The following is a 19,593-nucleotide window of genomic DNA, read 5'->3' as shown; positions in this document are numbered from 1 at the left end:
TTGGGCACATGAGAATAATATGCTGATAAATACTTCAAAACCTAAGCATATGAGATTTGGGAGACATAAACTGAAAGGTGAATATTTAATACAGCATGCAGTGATTGAAACTGTAGACTCATTTAAGGACCCGGGTATATGGGTAGATCCAGCATTCAGTTTTTCTAATCCTATCAACACCTTGGTTAATGATAGTTACAGAACTATAGGTTGTATAAAAAGATTTATAAAGTCTAGGAAATCAGAAATGATGAAGTCATTGCTTGTTAGTTACATTAGACCCAAACTTGAGTGTGGAATAACAATATGGAAACCTTATAAGAAAACAAGTGTGAGCAAACTGGAAAGAGTACAGCAGAAATATATCAAAGGCATCCATCTTCTTCTTCTTCTTCTTCTTCTTTTCTTTTCGGTTTTTAGGGGTAGCCCAGCAGGATCACCTTGTCCGCACATTGAATGGCAGTGGAGTTTTACAGTGTCGAGTTGCCAGCCCAACCTTCCACAGAAGGCACACTCACACGCACACCTAGGGCCAATTTAGAGTGTCAATCCACCTGCAGCATGTCTTTGGGATGTGGAGGAAACCGAGCACCCGGAGGAAACCCACGACCACAGGAGGACATGCAGACTCCGACAGAAGGCACCCCAGCTGAGGACCGAACGGAGAACCTCTTGCTGTGTACACCACCGTGGCCGCCCTTATCAAAGGCATCCATGGAGGTGAAAATTTAAGTTATTATGAAAGACTAAAATATCTGAACTTATACAGTGTCTCTTATAGATATCTACAAGGAGATCTTATTCAGTTATATATGGCATTTAAAGACATCTACCTCTGGGAATGTTTGGGGCTATCAAAAAGTCCTAGAGAATTGTCAAACAACCTATGTAGAAGATTGTATAGGAATGAGAAGTGTACTAATTGGTTCTCTGACAGAGTAGGTGATGCATGGAACAGACTACCAAATTACATTAAAGCAAGTACTAGTTTACATATTTTTAAAACAGCCTCGGCACTTATCATGGTTTATTGTTAGGCTAGAAGGGCATTAATACCATTGTTTGAAATATTTGTATGTATGTATGTATATAACATACACACACACACACACACACACACACACACACACACACACACACACACACACACACACACACACACACACATTTTTTTAAGCTTAAGCTTGAATTATGTGGCTGCTTTAGAAGCATTCCATATAATCAGAAAGGCATCTTTAGTTTAAAGAGTCGGCGATAAAAGTATTTTGTATACATATGTTTAACCCATCTTGTAGTACATAGTAAGACTTTTCTTAGGTTCAATATACAGTAGCAATAACTATAGTTTAATTTAGTGAATCTTGATTTTCACAGCAGGCTCAACTAAATCAGCATGCCTTAAAGAAACTAATTATTAAGACTCAATGCTCCAGCTAAAAATATGCTATTTATAGGGAGAAAAGTTGACAACAACTCATCCATCATATGGAGAAGCCGTATCATATGCGGTTCGTAACCCATAGATTTCAAGCCTTTCAAAAACATTGCTCTCTTAAGAGGGACAAACTCTGATTAAACAGGTTTTTCATTGCTAAAAATATGTTTTTTTTTACTGGGCTATCTGTGAGGAAAGTTGAACTCCGTGAATGTGCTTCACCAGCCATATTTATACCACTTACCTGACACAGTGTATTCACCAACAGAAGCAAAACATGGTAAGAAACAAATACCGTTCTAAAAGACATGACTGCAATTGATGTAGAAAATGTTCATATCAGGTTACTGATCCCACAAAGCTAAATCTGGGACAAGAAATTGGATCACTGAAATGAGTTAAGTGTATTGTAATGAGCAGCCTGTGCTGTATATTTGTATTCTAGCACAAACAAAGCATGTGTTGTATATTTGTATTCTAGCACAAACAAAGCCTGTGCTGTATATTTGTATTCTAGCACAAACAAAGCCTGTGCTGTATATTTGTATTCTAGCACAAACAAAGCCTGTGTTGTATATTTGTATTCTAGCACAAACAAAGCCTGTGCTGTATATTTGTATTCTAGCACAAACAAAGCCTGTGCTGTATATTTGTATTCTAGCACAAACAAAGCCTGTGCTGTATATTTGTATTCTAGCACAAACAAAGCCTGTGCTGTATATTTGTATTCTAGCACAAACAAAGCCTGTGCTGTATATTTGTATTCTAGCACAGAGTGTTTATCTTTTTTTCACCCAGAAGAAAATTAACTGCTGCAGCAATTTGACTTGCTGATTCATAGGCACAGATCATCATGTACCGTCATTGTATTGTTCAAGGCTCATAAGTCTACTAGTATTTTTATTATACAAAATCTATCCTAGGTGTCCTGCCCTACAACATGGAATGTGAAACTAACTTTGCTTACCAGGTAGTTGTAAGACATTTTTGGCCTCGGCTTATCTTTCTTAAAATTTAATGGGCTACTTTATAATATGCAGGGGTTTCATTTTCTTCAACCTTTACTTGTTGGGATAATAAAGATTTGTTTTTGTAAGGTGAAAGGCATTATTGCTCACTGTTGAGTACTTCATTCATTCAGGGCGGCCACGGTGGTGCAGTGGTTAGCATTGCCACAGCAGCAAGAGAGGTTCTCGGTTGTTCTCTGGGTGGGGTCTGCTCTTTCTCTCTGCAGTCATGTCCTCCCCCTGTGGTGCGGGGGTTTCCTCCGGGTGCTCCCCCCACCCCCCACATCCAAGACATGCAGGCATTGGGATTTCTAAATCTAAATTGTGTGTAGGTGTGTGCTGTGCCTTGTGCCTTCTTGGGAAGGTTGGGGCACCGCTCTGCCGTTCGACACTTACAAAAAACTCTACCATTCAGGACATGGTGATCCTGCGTGCTAACGGAAAAAAGAAGAAAAAGAAGAAGAAGAAGAAGAAGAAGAAGAAGTTGAGTACTTCATTCAGCAAAGTTTTAGGTTTAATTTAACATACACTCACAGGGGTATTTTAAGATCAGTGTCTCTTAAGGTCTTTAACATGTTTTTCTCCTCTCCAAGATTGGGTACCTCAAAAATGTAAATGTAGTTTGGTAGCTTTATATCATTGGGCCCATATAAGACTCTCTTCTAGATCATGAGCAGTACATAATTTTATGAGTGGTATATTAAGCACTTATTCAAATTAATATCTAGGAAGGACTGTATGTCCTTCAATTAGCTTATATTTTAACTGCTCTTTAGTTAAGTGATTTGTTTAGAGCCACACAATTAGGCAAATGGAATCTGAGGGAATCAAACACTACTACTTGAAGCAGTTTGTTAACAGATCCTAGCCTTAATAATCTACCAAATGAGCAGAGGTTATTTGTGAGTGCAGGATAAAATTATTCTATGACAGACTACCTTTATAAGCTGTGAGTACCACTGTTGCTACTTAGCCACCTGGTTTAAATGGTAACTTATCAATTAATTGTATTTTAAAACTCAGATCCATGGGATTTTTATAAAATGTTTGATTTTTATTAGTATTGTTTTGGCTTGAAACAAACAGTGACTTGTGCTGGCAATTTGATGTATTTAATTCTGTTGTGCATTGTTCTGTGGTGAGGGAATAGGAAGTTTCATTCTTTTGGTTACTTTGAATAGTGGGTGTGTTTAAGAATGTTTTAAATTGCCTTGTCTTTTTAACCTTGTTCATTCTGATGAAGTTGCTGACATTAAGGGATGAAAGCGCTTAATAAAATTAATATTTTACTGCTGGACTCTCGTGTCACTTCACATTGTGTCTTCTATACTCAGATCCCTTTTTCTGGCATAATTCATAAGTATAATTTGCCCCCAGCCTACTTCATTAACCCACCCACAAACGCTGCCCCATGTTTGTCTACTGCATTCCTAAATTATATCCTTATGTTTACCTATGCAACCTTCTTTGGAGAGCTGTTCTGTGCCTCATCACCTACTTTGTGAAAGAAGTATGTTCATTTTTAGATTGGATTCTTTTATCTTTGCAAATCTATTCAACTGAGAAGGCATGTGTTTTGGCTGGATCTACTACAGGTGGTCAAGTGCTAGTAGCTTTCAACATACCTTTTCACTGCCACTTGCTGAAAAAAGAAAATGGTTGAATTCCCAATAGTCTGAGCTCCCTTTCCTACATAACCATCCCCCATACCTGATCCAACATACTACATAGACCTAATAGAACCTAAACCCTAAATCTAAAACTATACCCAAGTCCCCAACCTGACTCCTCAGTCCATAACCCTAATCCTGCACTCCACCTCCCTAACTCTAAAGTCCCTGATCACTGGTGAAATCTAAAATTCCAATCCCGTCTCTAAACCTAAATTCCCTGGTTGCTCCCTAATCCTAAAGTTCCTTTCCTTTCCACTAAACCTAAAACTTTAACTGCCCTCTCTAAACCAAACTTCCTCAATATCTTCTAAACCCTAAAACTCCATTCTAACTCCCTAGTCCTACAACCCCCCTTCTGCTCCCTAAACCTAAACCTCCTTCCCACTCCCTAATAGAAATCCCCCCTTCCACTCCCTCCCAACAGCTGATTGCCTGATTCTATATTCCAGTTTGAGAGCAAGCAGTGCTCCCTCCCCAGTGCTGCTTGCCTGAACTCATATTCGAGTTCAAGCACAAGCAGCACTTTAACCTACCTACAAGATGCACGAGTCCCCTGGCTTTGAAACAGTAGGATTTGACCACTTGGGACTTAACTGCTTATAGCAGCGCCCTTTTAGAGTAGAACCCTTTTGAATTGTGCTAGATACAGCATAGGTAGTAAAACAAACTTCTCTCATACCCTCTTTCCTTAGAGATTGTGTGTGTGTGTGTGTGTGTGTGTGTGTGTGTGTGTGTGTGTGTGTGTGTGTGTGTGTGTGTGTGTGTGTGTGTGTGTGCGCATGCGCGCATCTGTGTGTGTGTGTGTGTGTGTGTGTGTGTGTGTGTGTGTGTGTGTGTGTGTGTGTGTGTGTGTGTGTGCATTTGTGTGTGAGTGTGTCTATAAAAGGATCTAGAGGACTAGGTGGTAACAGTTGCTTGGGTTTGTAGGGCACTCAGCTGAGTAGTTGCTAAAATTACTTGGATGAGCATTTTTAAACATGTAAATTCGGTCTTAATGAGACTCAGCACCAGACAGAGTATGCAAGAATCTGCATCTCATTAATTCAGGGCAGCATTATTTGCTTTATTTAGCAGTGTAAGTTGCTCTTCTGTGGAGAGTTCTATGAATTCTACCCAAAATCTTCAATTTCGAGGCAGCATTGTGATATAATAGTTACTATTGCTGTCTTTGAGCTCTAGTTTCCAGGGTTCAGTCATGAACCCCAATATTATCTAGGAGGAGTCTTAGAGATCCTCTGTTGTTGAACACTTGAAACAAAAACAGATTTGTAGTCATGCCCAATACACCTGCATCATGTATTGTTTTAAAAAATGTTCTATCTCAACAGAGCCCGATTTGAGCTATTATGCTGACATGATGTTGATGTTTTTATTTGCTAAGTCTTCCTTTCCTTCTTCTGTAGTACACTCCACAACACCACGGCATGTCAGCGTATGTGTAATTGACTTTGTCAGGTTATTTTGTCCATTCCTTAGAAAATTATCATTATCACTTACTGCATTCTTGTAGTTATATCCTTCAGTGCTTTACTTTCAGTTTTATTCTTTGCCATCTACTTAGCAGTTTATGTATTCTTTCTTATCTTAGCTAAACAAGTGGATTATTTAGTTGTTTCTGTAAAAAGCACAAAGAGTTTTACTTAAAAAAAGATGGTGGTCCCCTATTCTAGACCGTGTTAGTCCAAGATGTAAATATTTTTGACATTTATGGCTTAGCTGTTCACTGACAGATGACTGACAACTCACACCAAGCTGTCTTCCTTGTGTTTCAGGAAATGTGTAACATCGATACATCAACAGCATAAATACTGCTGGGTCAAGCAAATGTTTATGTAGTTCTGTATTCTCAGACACTCACATGTTTTGCTATCCTGTAGTGAGAAGAAAATGAGAGATGGACACTGTGGGCATTTCCTGGACCAAAAATCAAAATGGAATAGGAAGATTAATGTTTGTGCTAGTGAAACCATTTCTTTGACAACATAATTCAAAATGTCATACAGTCTTTACATGGTGTGCACTGTAAACACTGAATACCATAGTAATGTTACACAAGAGGAGAAATGGCTAAGTAATTGTTTATTTACATATGGAATTATAGGGAATATTATGTGGGAAAGAAAATACGATCCTAGATGATGCAAAAACTGTGCTAGGATTTTAGGCTGTCATTAAAAAAATGCTCCCCTCCTCTTGCACAACCTATGAGGTTCCATATACTCACTCTAGCCTTGTTCTGTATAGTTCTCATTTAACACATATTGCCTATCTCTTAAACCTGTACTCCTAGTTTTGTTGAAAGTTGTTCTGCCATTTTACAAAATTGCTAGATTGTAAATAATTTAATAAATTTGTATTATGACATTCTTTTTTATCTCTGCTTATCTTTTATGATTGCTAATTAATTATTGTTGGTCTTGCATTCTCTAAAGTACAAGTATAATTGCTTATCATGTATATCTGATATATTCAATAGGTAACAATATTCTGTAATGTACCAGGAAGTGTCAGTATTAAGACTTGTCTTTTTTTTTCTTGTGGCTACTAAATATATTAGTTTGATGTGTTGAAATGTATTTATGGATGGGATTTCTTGCTTTTAAAATATTTGAACTTTGCTTATATTAAACCTTTCCCTCAGACCTTCTTTGAAAATACATCTTACCAGCTTAGCCAGTTAGATAGTCAAAGTGCAATAAAATAAGCCACAATAAAATAAACAAATAATAAAATAAACGTGCAAATAAAGAGGTAATCAGTAATACAAGAATGAAGCCTGGCATCTTAATATAATATGTACTTTTTTTTATGAAATAACAAGTTGTGCAGAGGATGAAGGTGGTATATAATTCGCAAATAGCAATCCAAGTAAAAATGAACCAAAATGACCACCAATGGCAGAAACAAACTGAATTTATTAAATAAACGGTAAATGCTTTCATGGCAAAACAAACCACTTCCTCAGACCATAAAAAACAATTAAAAACATCAGCTATAAGTATCTAAAGGACTAATCAAATTATACCACACATTGGTCGATTTGAATCATGTGATCATTGAACTAATAAGCACTTTAGCTAAAACAAAGCATCAAACCATGTGGGTAAGATATAAACATGGTAAAATATGGAAAATGCATCTTGTGATTACACTACTAATTGCATAAAGAACACATTTCTGTGATAAGTAGAATGATACTTCCTATAAGAAAAACATTCATAGATGTCCCATTCAATGGCAAGCACTTCTTAATGCCTCTTACTGCATAATAACAAAACCAACCCCCTTCCATATATGTAAAATTTGTGTCATTTTGTCATAGCAACACAGTGGAAGCTATTTCATTGAGACATTTACATGAAAACCAAATATAACACAAATGCATGTACCTAAATGCACAATCAATACCAAACATGTATAATTTATAGATAAAATATTATGTCATAAAATAATCTAAAGACTCTTGAAAAACATTATTTTGGAGAATAATGTTTTCTATTTTGATGACAGATATTTCTTACAGAAAATGTTTGTTACAGTCGGCATAGCCTGTGCAAACTCCTATGCCAATTTAGTGATGGTATACTGCGAGTCTAAACATGTTCTGGCTAACAACTCTTTTTTTTCAGAAGATCTGCTTTTATAGGCAATTTGTTCATGATATATATATATATATATATATATATATATATATATATATATATATATATATATTTTTTTTTTTTATTTGGAATGGCATTATACTAAAGTTGATAGAATTTCTTGTTTTTTTACATATGGCTACAGATTTTTTGAGGTTCACTTACAAATTCTCTTATGATTGCATAGAGTTTCTTGATGTCTCTGTTAGTAAGGATGCCTTGGGTCTACAGACAGGTATTTTTAAGAAACAGTGTAAAAATAATAGTATTTTGCATAAAAAGAGAATGCATCCTAGGCATGTCCCTAAAAATGTACTTAAAGGCCAATTTTTGAGATTCAAGAGGCTTCATAATTGTGGTGAGACACTTAATACAGCAATTAAGGAATTAAAACAAGATTTCTTAGGCAGGGGACATTGTGAAGGAGAAATTGATGAAATGATCAGGGATGTTTGCCAAATGAGGAATTCGAAAATTAGACCATATTTTTTCTGAAAATGTTAGTGAGCCTGAGGCTACCAGTTTTTCCTCTATGCTTAATAACAGCACTAGGGTTTTATTTACCTATGCGAATGATATAATAGCCTGTTATATTGTTAGGAAGCATTGGCCACTCCTTATGGTTGATAAAGAATTGAGGCAAGTGCTTGATTCCACACAAGTTTTCTTTTAATATAATATATATAATATTATAAGACATGACCGCCCAGTCAAAAAGGGAGGAGGAGTTGCTATCTTATATAAAGCTAACCTTCAAATCAGTACTATACATCCCAACCTACCCCTTGACAATAATACCGAAATTATCTGCTTAAAGCTTCCACTCAACAAAAGTAAAGCAATAAATATTATTTGTACATACCTTCCCCCAGGAAATAACATTATTACACTAGAAAATATCCTTAACTGGCTCTCCTCCAACCTCCCACAAGAAACAATTATCCTAGGTGACGTAAACATTGATTGGAATACCTGTAAAAGTATAAACCCCACCTCCCATATAAACTTATATGGTTTCTCACAAGTTATCAACAGCCCTACCAGAACTAATAAAATCAATATCCATGAAACTACCTTAGAGTGGATACTTACAAATAACCCCCACCAAACCTGTACATCTGGTACCCTTCCAGATGATCTAAGTGACCATTCACTAACTTACATTATTAGACATAGAACAAACCTAACTCTTCCTAATACTGTCCTAACATTACACTCAAAAAAGCAATTTAACTCCGAACTCTTTCTAGCTGAACTAAAACAATGTAGCTGGTCTCTACTAAACCTTCTTCCTCTTAATGAAGCAGTAGAACACTTCAGTTCCACATTCCTATCCATTCTAGACTGTCATGCACCTCTACGTACTATTAGAACCAAAGCTAAACCAGCCCCCTGGCTCTCCAATGACACCAGGCAAAAAATCACTCTTAGAAACAAATTTTGGACAAAATGGCGCACTACTAAAAATCTGACTGACCGCCAAACCTTCAAAGAACTTAGAAACAGTACAAAAAAAAAACATTTTGACAGACAAAAAGAACTATTTTCTCCTAACTCAACAAACCTTTAACAAACAACCTAAACAATTCTGGACAAGTATTAATCATCTTCTTTCCCCAGGCCAATCTGTCACACCCAACCCACTAGGCTCCAACCCTGACAATCCCTCACAAACAGCTAATGCCTTTAACTCTTTCTTCACAAATGCTATCCAAACATTGGCTAGTCACCTATCTCCTGACACCTCAAACCTGCCCACATCTTCTTCTACTCCACCTCCTGCTTTTCATTTTAAACCTATTCCTACCTCCTTTATCTTCTCACTCCTTAATAAACTAAAACCTACCACCCCTTCTGCCGACAGACTCCCTGCAGAGTTCCTTCAAATAGCTGCCAAAGCTATAGCCTATCCCATCTCTATACTCTTAAACAGATCTATTACAGAAGGAACTGTTCCCTCTATCTGGAAAATATCTCATATTATTCCACTCCACAAAGGTGGGAACTCCAATGACTTCTCTAACTATCATCCTATAGCACTCCTATCCCCTCTTGCTAAAATATTGGAAAAATGCATACATAAACAACTACTTAACCACCTTCTCCAAAACAGCCTACTTGCTTCTTGTCAGCATGGATTTAGACCTTCCCATAGCACCACCACTGCATTGCTCTCCTTTACTAACTCGATCAACTTTAACCGCAATAAAAATATTCTATCATCTGCAGTCTTCATTGACTTGTCTAAAGCTTTCGACATGGTTAACCACCAACTTCTTCTGCACATTCTTACTTCTCTCTCACTTGATGCTCCTTCCATTACTTGGTTCACATCATACTTAAATAACCGTCAACAGGCAGTTCTCTGGAAAAACTTACTATCTGATCACCTTCCTATCTCTGTAGGGGTTCCTCAAGGCTCTATCCTAGGCCCCCTTCTATTTTCCATCTTTATCAATGACCTGCAAACAGCTATCCCTAACACCACCTGCATTCAATACGCAGATGACTCCACAATAATCTGTACAGCCACCTCTCAAACTGAACCAGTCTATTACCCAAAACTGCTTTAACACTGTAGAACAATGGTTCTCTCAACGGTGCCTGCTCCTTAACCCTAAGAAAACTAAACTACTACTCTTCTCACCTACCCGAAAGTCCATTCCTTTACACTTCACTCTCACTTCCAACAACAGTACAGTTATCTCGCCTGATCTTACCACTAAGCTATTAGGAATAACTATAGACAATGATCTCAACTTTGATTCTCACATTAACAATACTATAAAATCAGTTAACAAAAAAATAGGATCACTATATAGAATCAAACCTTTCTCACTCCACTGGCAAGGACCACAATAGCTAGAACCCACCTAATCTCTACCCTACTCTATGCCTCACCAATATTCACCAATCTCTCTAAAAATAACCTCAATAAACTAGTAACATCCTATAATAACATTGCTAGATTTGCTACAGCATCTACTTTCAGGACCCATCACTGCCTGAACCTAAAAGAACTAGGATGGCTCGAACTCCTCAATCTACTCAAACTCCAACAGCTTACTATAGTGCACAAGACCCTATACCAACCTAGCAAAACCCCAATACTTTCCAGTCTCATTACACCTTACACTAACCTGAGACACCTGTGCTCTTCTAACAAACCTCTGATCCATACTACTAAAACTAACAATTTAGCAGGTGATTGCTTGTTCTCCAATGCTGTTGGAAAAATATGGAATAAGCTTCCATCTGAGATCTCATCTCTCACATCACTCCCTCTGTTTAAAAGGAATCTAAAACTTTATCTCAATAAACACTGGATTTGCTCCTGTACTAACCCAGTCTAACCCTCTCCTCTTTTCTTTTTCTTATTTCTTTCTCACTTCTTCTCTATTCTTTTTCTTCCTCATATCTCTAACACCTTTCCCTTTTCACCTCAATGCATTTTTTTATCAATTTTTATGTTAAATTTCATTGTAATTAATAATATGTTTATGTCACAATAATACTTGTTTTGTAATTTTGTAATTAATATTGGAGCTTTTCTCCCCGGGCCTCTACTGAAAATGGACATATATTCAGCTAGACTAGCCCGGTCAACAAATGTAAAATAAAATAAAATAAATAAATAATAATAAATTTTAGGAACAACTTGTCATTAAAGCATCAACTATGCTACAGACAGGGATTTATTCCATCACCTCAGACATCTACATATTTTGGTACTTTTCCTTGTCGGAGATGCAGTGTCTGTGGTTTTATTTCTTGTAGTTTATAAATACAACATCCTTGTACATCACACAAGGTTGAGTTTAATTTTTCTGCATGTTGCAAGAGTAAGCATTTAATATATTTTGTCAAGTGAGTCTGCTTTACAGCGTTATATATAGGTAAAACTAATAGGATGCTTAAGGAGAGGATATGTGAGCATATTAATGATATACTTAATGCTAAGATAGATAATGCTCTGGTGAAATGTGTAAAAGAAAACAGTACTGCACATAGGTTTATGTTTTTGGTTCTACAATTGGTTCATGAGAGTCCTAGAGGGGGCGATATCAAGAATTTGACTGAGAAGCAGGAACTGAAATGGATTGTTGATTTTCAAGCAGATGATTCACAGGCTTACCTATACTGAAGTTACGACCTCTGCCCTACTGAATATTATCTGCTTGTTATGTTTTTTAATATGTTTCTAGTCACTCCAATTCTTGTGATTCACTTCTCCCTCTGCTTTAGTTTGATAGTGTTTCTGTTTTTGTGTACTTTAGCTTCATGCTCTACATAGTGTTCATCAAAATTATGAATTCAATAGTGGACATTGTAATTCTTCAGCTTGGGATTTTTATTTGTCTGTAATCATGTCTCTTTAGATGTAAGATCTGTTTTTGACTTTATTTGTACCAACATCAAGATTTATATTTTGATAGATTTGTTCCTGTCATTTATTTTAAGTCTTTCATTCGACCTGTATACCATGTTTTGCACTGATTGCTTTTCTGCAGTTATCTCAATCCATAGAGTGCAGTAAAATATGTTGCTTTATGGTTAACAGATCGTTCACCAATATATTTGTTTGGTTCTACCTCACATAAACGAAACACCACAACACCGACAACGCAATCACCGACACCACATAACCGACAGTACAAAACATGCTTCACACACCACAATCAACAACCAAAACCACATACACAACCCTAACTCACTTATCCCGCCCCTAACCAAACACAATCACTAATCTTCTAGGTAGAACCATTTGTTTATATACTGTTACGCTCTGTCTTTTGACTTTATTTATTTGTACCAACATCAAGGTTTACATTTGTCTGCTGACAGTTTCGTTCCTGTTGTTTATTTTAAGTCTTTCATTCCACGTATATACCATGTTTTGTATTGCTCATTTTTCTGCATTTCTCTCAATTGATAGAGTGCAGTAGAATATGTTGTTTTATGGTTAATAGATGGTTCAACAATATATTTTTGTATATACTATTTACACATCTATATGGCATTGTTTTTAGGCAACTATAAGTGTTGTTTTCATAATTTGATTGCCTGAATATCAGCTTAGTCAGATATTAGGACGTAGCTTTAGATTATTTTATGTGTTAATATTTTATCAATACATATTATATATGTTTGGTATTGTGCATTTAGGTACATGCATTTGTGTTATATTTGGTTTTCACATAAATGTCTCAGTGAGATAACAGCTTCTATTGTGCTGCTATGACAACATGACACGTAGTTTACGTACACAGAAAGGGGTTGGTTTTGCTGCTATGCAATAACAGGCATTAGGAAGTACTCATCGTTGAATGGAACATTTATGAATGTTTTTCTTTAGTAAGCATCATCCTGCTTATCACAGAAATTTGTTCTTTATGCAATTAGTAGTGGAGTCACAAGATGCATTTTCCATATATTACCACGTTTATGTCTTGCCCACATGTTTTGATGCTTTGTTTTAGCTAAACTGTTTATTAGTTCAGTGATCACATGATTCAGATTGACCAATGTGTGGTATCATTTGATTAGTCTTTTAGATATTTACAGCTGATATTTTTAATTGTTTTTTTATGGTCTGAGGAAGTGGTTTGTTTTACAGCGAATGTGCTTACCATTTATTTATTAAATTCAGTTTGTTTTTGCCATTGGTGGTCATTTTTATACATACTGTTTTTTGTAAGAATAACATTATTAATAGTATATTTTCTTAATGCAATGGAATCTAAGTCAAATGGACTAATGGCTAGGAAGCAATTCTGTTTATTTATCTATTTAACAGCTGAATGGCAGTGCTTTTGTTTTCAAAATGTTTTCAGACATGCCTCAGAGATTTATATAACTGATAGAATCGCAATAATTACACAATACCCAGAACTTAAGTGCCACAAAGAACTATGTTCAGTTAAGTTGCATTATATAGATGTTAACAGATGACAAATATGATATTATTAACAACAGATTACAAAATTTATTTTTATGTGTTGTGACTTTTCTCAGTACTGTTATTACCACAGAAAGACTCTTCAATTTATGTATCATTTGGCATACTAAGCTGCTGAAATTTTTTTTTAATTTATCTTTTTTTTTTTTTTTTACATTTGATAACTAGGCAAGCACACTGGTCCAATGACAATTTTCAGGCTCAACCTGAGGCATGAAAGCATGGATGTGTTAAGGTAAAAATGTCCATTTATGCCTTCAGATCATCGTGTGGGAAGTAGGGTGCTAGTGGAGAAAGTGAGGCTAGAAAAGTACTGCCATGTACATTATGCCAGTAAACATATTCTGAGTTAGGGAATAAAAATCATACTTTTTTCTACATGCTGTAGTACAGAAGAAAAACTATGACTCATAACTCAGAATAGGCACCATAATACATAAAACTTTAGATGCTAAAGTTACATGCTGACAAGACAAATCCATTTTGGGAAAATGTTGAAGACAGTAGGCAGGAAAGGAAATATACTGGCAAGTGCAGGGGCAAATTTTAGAAAACGCACTTTGAAAAGTAGTCAGTAGTTAATAAAGGACATCAGCCCAGTTGGTTTAGCATTGTATAATAATATAAAGTGTCAGGTATGAGCAGTAAGCACCTAAAATTCCATTTCAGAGTGTTTGCTTATGACTAACGGAATTCATCAGGAAATGATACACAAAGAATTCCATACTCCATTTGGAATGTAAATACTTATTTACCCATTCTGGAATTGGAATTGGTAACAACCTTTTTCTAACATTGTAAGAAGCATATATTTTTTTATTTAGTTTTTTTTTTTTTTGTGATGGAAATCAAGGGGTAGATAAATGCCATTTGGTAGTCAAACTAAATGTGTAGATATATGAAATTGTTAATTCCTTAAGTTTGGATAACATCAAAAATGTAACAGGAGAATAAAGGCTCTTTGTAGGTACAATATATTGAATTTAACTTATTTATATTCAGTTTTGTCACTGCACTGGAAATGGGGTGTCTCATTTCCTGTGGAAATGCTGATTTGTATGAAAAACAGCTTTTTTGAAAGCTAACTATATATGTGCACTAGGCTGCCAAATGTGATGACCTGGTAGTTTTAAAGGCTTTACCAATATCCTGTTAGCTTCAAGACAGGCCTGTTTTGTGAAAAGTTACTGTTTTGAAACAATGTGACATTTTACAAGGGTAACTAAGTTGTGTGTTGTAATAACTGCAGAAAATCATCCATCCATTTAATCTTGAAAATGCATTGTTGTACAGTATCAGGGGCCATGCATAGTTTTATCATAATTTTTTTTCAATATGCTCTAAACTTAATTTAATATTATATTTCATTTGCTATTGTCTGAATTACCAAAGATAACAATAAAACAAGAAACTATAATCACAAAAGAAACATTCACTTGTTTGTAAGTTAAAATTACTTGCATTTCCTTAGGACAGTAAGAACTAAAAAGGTAAAAAGAAGCCTATAAACAAGACTGTATCTAACACTTTATGATTTTGACAGTTAAGAATAAAGCATAGTCAACATCCAATTCACGTGTAGCTTAACACTATAAACTGTTTCAGTGAATCCATTAGGAAATAATGATATACCATAGTCTTTAACACCATACCACAATTAATTGACCTATCACTAAATCTATAACAAATTACATTTAGACTCAAAACAAACAGAGCCTCATCTTTTAGAATATTTGCATTCATTGAGATATTCGTGTTAGTCAAATGGGGTGTTTGTTTATCTAGCATTTTAACAACTTAACACATCACCTGTTAACCATATTACATTGGGTTAAACGAGATTGTTGTCAGTAGGGATAGCATACATATTCCCATAAGTATGCACAAAACACATGAGAATGGATAAATGGTACTTTTTCACTTTATATAAGCATTCATTAATTTACTTTACCATACACATTAATTGCAGTCACACTTACCAATGCCATAAGAGCTGCCCCTATTCCAATGAGAGGGCTCACAGCGACAATAACAAGAGTGAGTTTCCAGCCACTGACAAATCCTAGCAGAAATCCAGCAATGAATGTAGTGAAACGTTGGATAAAGATTCCAACTTGGTCAGCAATGGCGTCATTTATTTTGTTGATGTCACTGAGAAAAAAAAAGTTTATATTGCTTCACCAATACAAATATAATAATAATAATAATAATAATAATAATAATAATAATAATAATGATAACAACAATAACCATTATCATAATAATTACTGCTGTAGCATTTGTGTTACTGCTTAAAATATGTTGGTGTTTTTATCATTTTTTACAGATTTTGCAACAAAGCTGTAATGGAATGTTTCTCAATAAAATGACTTAATAATAAACAATATTTCACCTCTAGTCTGTTTCACACCATTCTGAGGCTGTAGCTGGTATTGATCTGAACATCATTATACAACCCAGATTTCACAAGTATTCAGCCATACATGTCTGGGATATATACATATGTATATACTTTATGTTGATTAAGTGTCTGGGAGTAATCTATTTCAATCAGAGGAAAGCTCCTGCAATAGAAGATTTAATGATAAGAAGCCCACAGTTTAACAGCTACTTCTACTAGGTCACTAATAGATTGCAGTCTTTTGTAGAATACTGTATATGGAAAACCCTACAACTGAATTAGTGCTTATACCCCTCCCCTAGCAGCTACAAGGGAAATTCAAAGCAGTGGTATGGATTTGAGGCAGAATATCCCTTATTAAATGCATATACCGTAGTGTTCAGATAAGATCAGTAAAGAGCAAAAAAAAAAAAATATATATATATATATATATATATATATATATATATATATATATATATATGAACTGAAAGTTCATTTGAACTAAAACCCATTTCACTGACAAGTAGTACATGTCCTTTTCCCCACTGTAATGCAATCCTGGTATTAGTATATATAGTTGGGTTGGGGGGTGTGGGGGCCGTCCCCCCCACTTAATTTGGTTTTCTGTTGTCTGGTTTTGTTTTACATTATTTGGTAAAACCCAACACCACACCCCCCACCTATATATACTAACACCAGGATTGCACTACAGTGGGGAAAAGGACATATACCTTTGACTTGCCTTAGAGTACTACTTATCAGTGAAATGAGTTTTAGGTAAAATGAGTTTTAGCTGAAATGAACTTTAGGTGATATGGTCTCAGTGAAATGGGTGTCAGTGAAATGGTCCTTCTGTGAACTGATACGAATCCATATATATATATATATATATATATATATGTATATATATATATATATATATATATATATATATATATATATATATATATATATATATATATATATGAGTCCCCTTCACAGTATTGAAATTGCAGAACATCAAACCTCTGATCATCGAGGACCAGAGTATTAAAGTTCTGCAATATTGAACTGAAAAAAAAAAACTAAAACATGAAAACTTCTTAGTTCCTATTTTTGCAGGGGGGCAAGCCCTCCTGCACCCCCACACCCCCTACTACTAAAATATACCAACTTCCTAGATTGCACTAAAGTGAACAAAATGGCATGTTATGGGAAATTTACTGCTCTCTTCAGTGTAGTATAAATACATAAAGAACCCCTCTGCAAAAACTTACAAGCAGAGTTTTTACCTTTTTTAATTTAGTCTACTTTCATGTTCGATGTTGTAGAATATCGATCATCTCGTCCTCAATGATGTGTGCTTCGATGTTCTGCAACTTCGAATATCTGAAGTAGATACACACACACACACACACACACACACACACACACACACACACACACACACACACACACACACACACACACACACACTCACACACACACACTGTAAAATTGCAAACTGCATTCACAAACAGAGCTATGATCCCACATAGAGGTATATATTTGGTTTGCACTAAACTTCACTTTTGGGCCAGTGATCATTCTGTAATGTCTGCTGCACTTGTCTTGACATGGATGTGCACTTCCATACATCTGGTGTTCCTAACAAATGTGTGATTTACTCCTTGGCAGGCTTCTTTTATCATGTCCCACTCATTCTGCATAGAGCACACATCTGTGGTCTAACTCACACTGTCATTTCTGCTCTGGGACTGAAATAAGATAGATAAACTGACAGATCATTCACTAACAACCATCCCTTCCTGAATGGATCATCCAGCATTTTGGCCACTAATCAAACACAGGTCTTCTGGATCACGCTCCATCTGATATCACAGAATGTATAAAGTTGGTGTAGAACTGTTGATCTGTTATATAACCTACACATTAGACAGTATTTGTTGTTATGAGCTGCAAATTTCTTGCAGGCATAAGATTTTGAACTGCCTTTGAAAGGACTTAAAATTACATCCTGGAATATGGGACTAATATGAACTGCTGAGGTGAATCAGAATTTATGTTTTAAATAAAGATGATTTCATTTTTATAACTATTGAAGTTGTTTCTGGATTTGAACTAAATATTGTAAAAAAAATCTATATATCTTTTCAGAAGAAGAATGTTGCTTGTTGCATATGAACAAAAAGAACTGCTTAAAGAAGAAAAAAATAAAGAATAAGACAGCAAACAGATGGAATAATTCCTGAAGTCCATCACAGACAATAACAACAACAGCAATCCATCAGCTCTAAATAACAGTGTTTAATTCCAAAGACCATTAAAAACACTGATTCTGGGTTAAAAAAACATCATCTCCTCTCTACAGATCTAGGTTTTTGTTAAACTGTGACAAGTTTTCTGTGTGCTATACATGCACTTTACTTCAAAATCTTGGAATATTTAGCTAATATATTTGTTTAGAGTGGAAGGCATTCAAACCCACCACCCCTGACAATGAAAGTAGCAGTATTAACTCACTGTGTTTGTTTACAAATTAATGAACCAGCTGTAGCAGTCACAGAATATTCACAGCATTAACCCATTCTGCTTACTTATAAATTAATGAAACAGCTGTAGCAGCTGCAGAATATGCACAACATTAACCCATTGTGCGTACTTACTAGTTAATGAAACAGCTGTAGCAGCTGCAGAATATGCATAGCACTAACATGTTATGCTTATTTACTAGTTAATGAAGCAGCTGAAGCAGTCACGGAATATGCAGAGCATTAACCTACTGGGCTTACTTACTACTTAATGAAGCAGGTATAGCAGATGCAGAATATGCACAGCATTAATCCACTGTGCTTTCTTGCTAGTTAATGAAGCAGCTATAGCAGTGACAGACTATGCAAGGCCTTAACCCATTGTGCTTACTTACTAGTTAATGAAGCAGCTGTAGCAGCCACAGAACATGCACAGCCTTAACCCATTGTGCTTACATACTAGTTAAGGAAGCAGCTGTAGCATTTGCAGAATATGCACAGCACTAATCCACTGTGCTTACTTACTAGTTAAGGAAGAAACTGTACCAGCCGCAGAATATGCACAGCATTAACCCACTGCGCTTACTTACTAGTTAATGAAGCAGCTGTAGCATTCGCACTATATGCACAGCATTAGCCCATTATCTTTACTTACTAGTTAATGAAGCAACTGTAGCAGTCACAGAATATCCACAGCATTAACTCATTGTACTTACTTACTCATTAATGAAGCAGCTGTAGCAGCTGCAGAATATGTACAGCATTAACCCCAGTGCTTACGTACCAGTTAATGAAGCAGACATAACAGCTGCAGAACATGCACAGCATTAACCCATTGTGCTTACATACTAGTTAATGAAGCAGCTGTAGCAGTTGCAGAATATGTATAACATTAACCCATTGTGCTTACTTACTAGCAAATGAAACAGCTGCAGCAGTCACAGAATATGCACAGCATTAACCCACTGTGCTTACTTACTAGTTA

General features: G+C 35.7%; 1 protein-coding gene across 1 annotated transcript in view; it reads right to left on the bottom strand.

Moving 5' to 3' along the window:
* Nucleotides 1-19,593, bottom strand: part of ABCB11 (ATP binding cassette subfamily B member 11) — a 991,743-nt gene that overhangs the window by 422,643 nt on the left and 549,507 nt on the right. The window contains exon 9 of the mRNA XM_044075586.1: nucleotides 15,695-15,866. Within this exon, the coding sequence (XP_043931521.1) occupies nucleotides 15,695-15,866 (172 nt within the window). The remainder of the gene's footprint in view (nucleotides 1-15,694; nucleotides 15,867-19,593) is intronic.

The sequence above is a fragment of the Protopterus annectens genome, chromosome 6.part1 (genome assembly GCF_019279795.1).
Source record: "Protopterus annectens isolate FY-2018-M chromosome 6.part1, PAN1.0, whole genome shotgun sequence".
Lineage (NCBI taxonomy): Eukaryota > Metazoa > Chordata > Ceratodontiformes > Protopteridae > Protopterus > Protopterus annectens.
The sequence above is the reverse complement of the archived record's forward strand: the minus strand, read 5'-3'. Positions and strand labels throughout refer to the sequence as shown.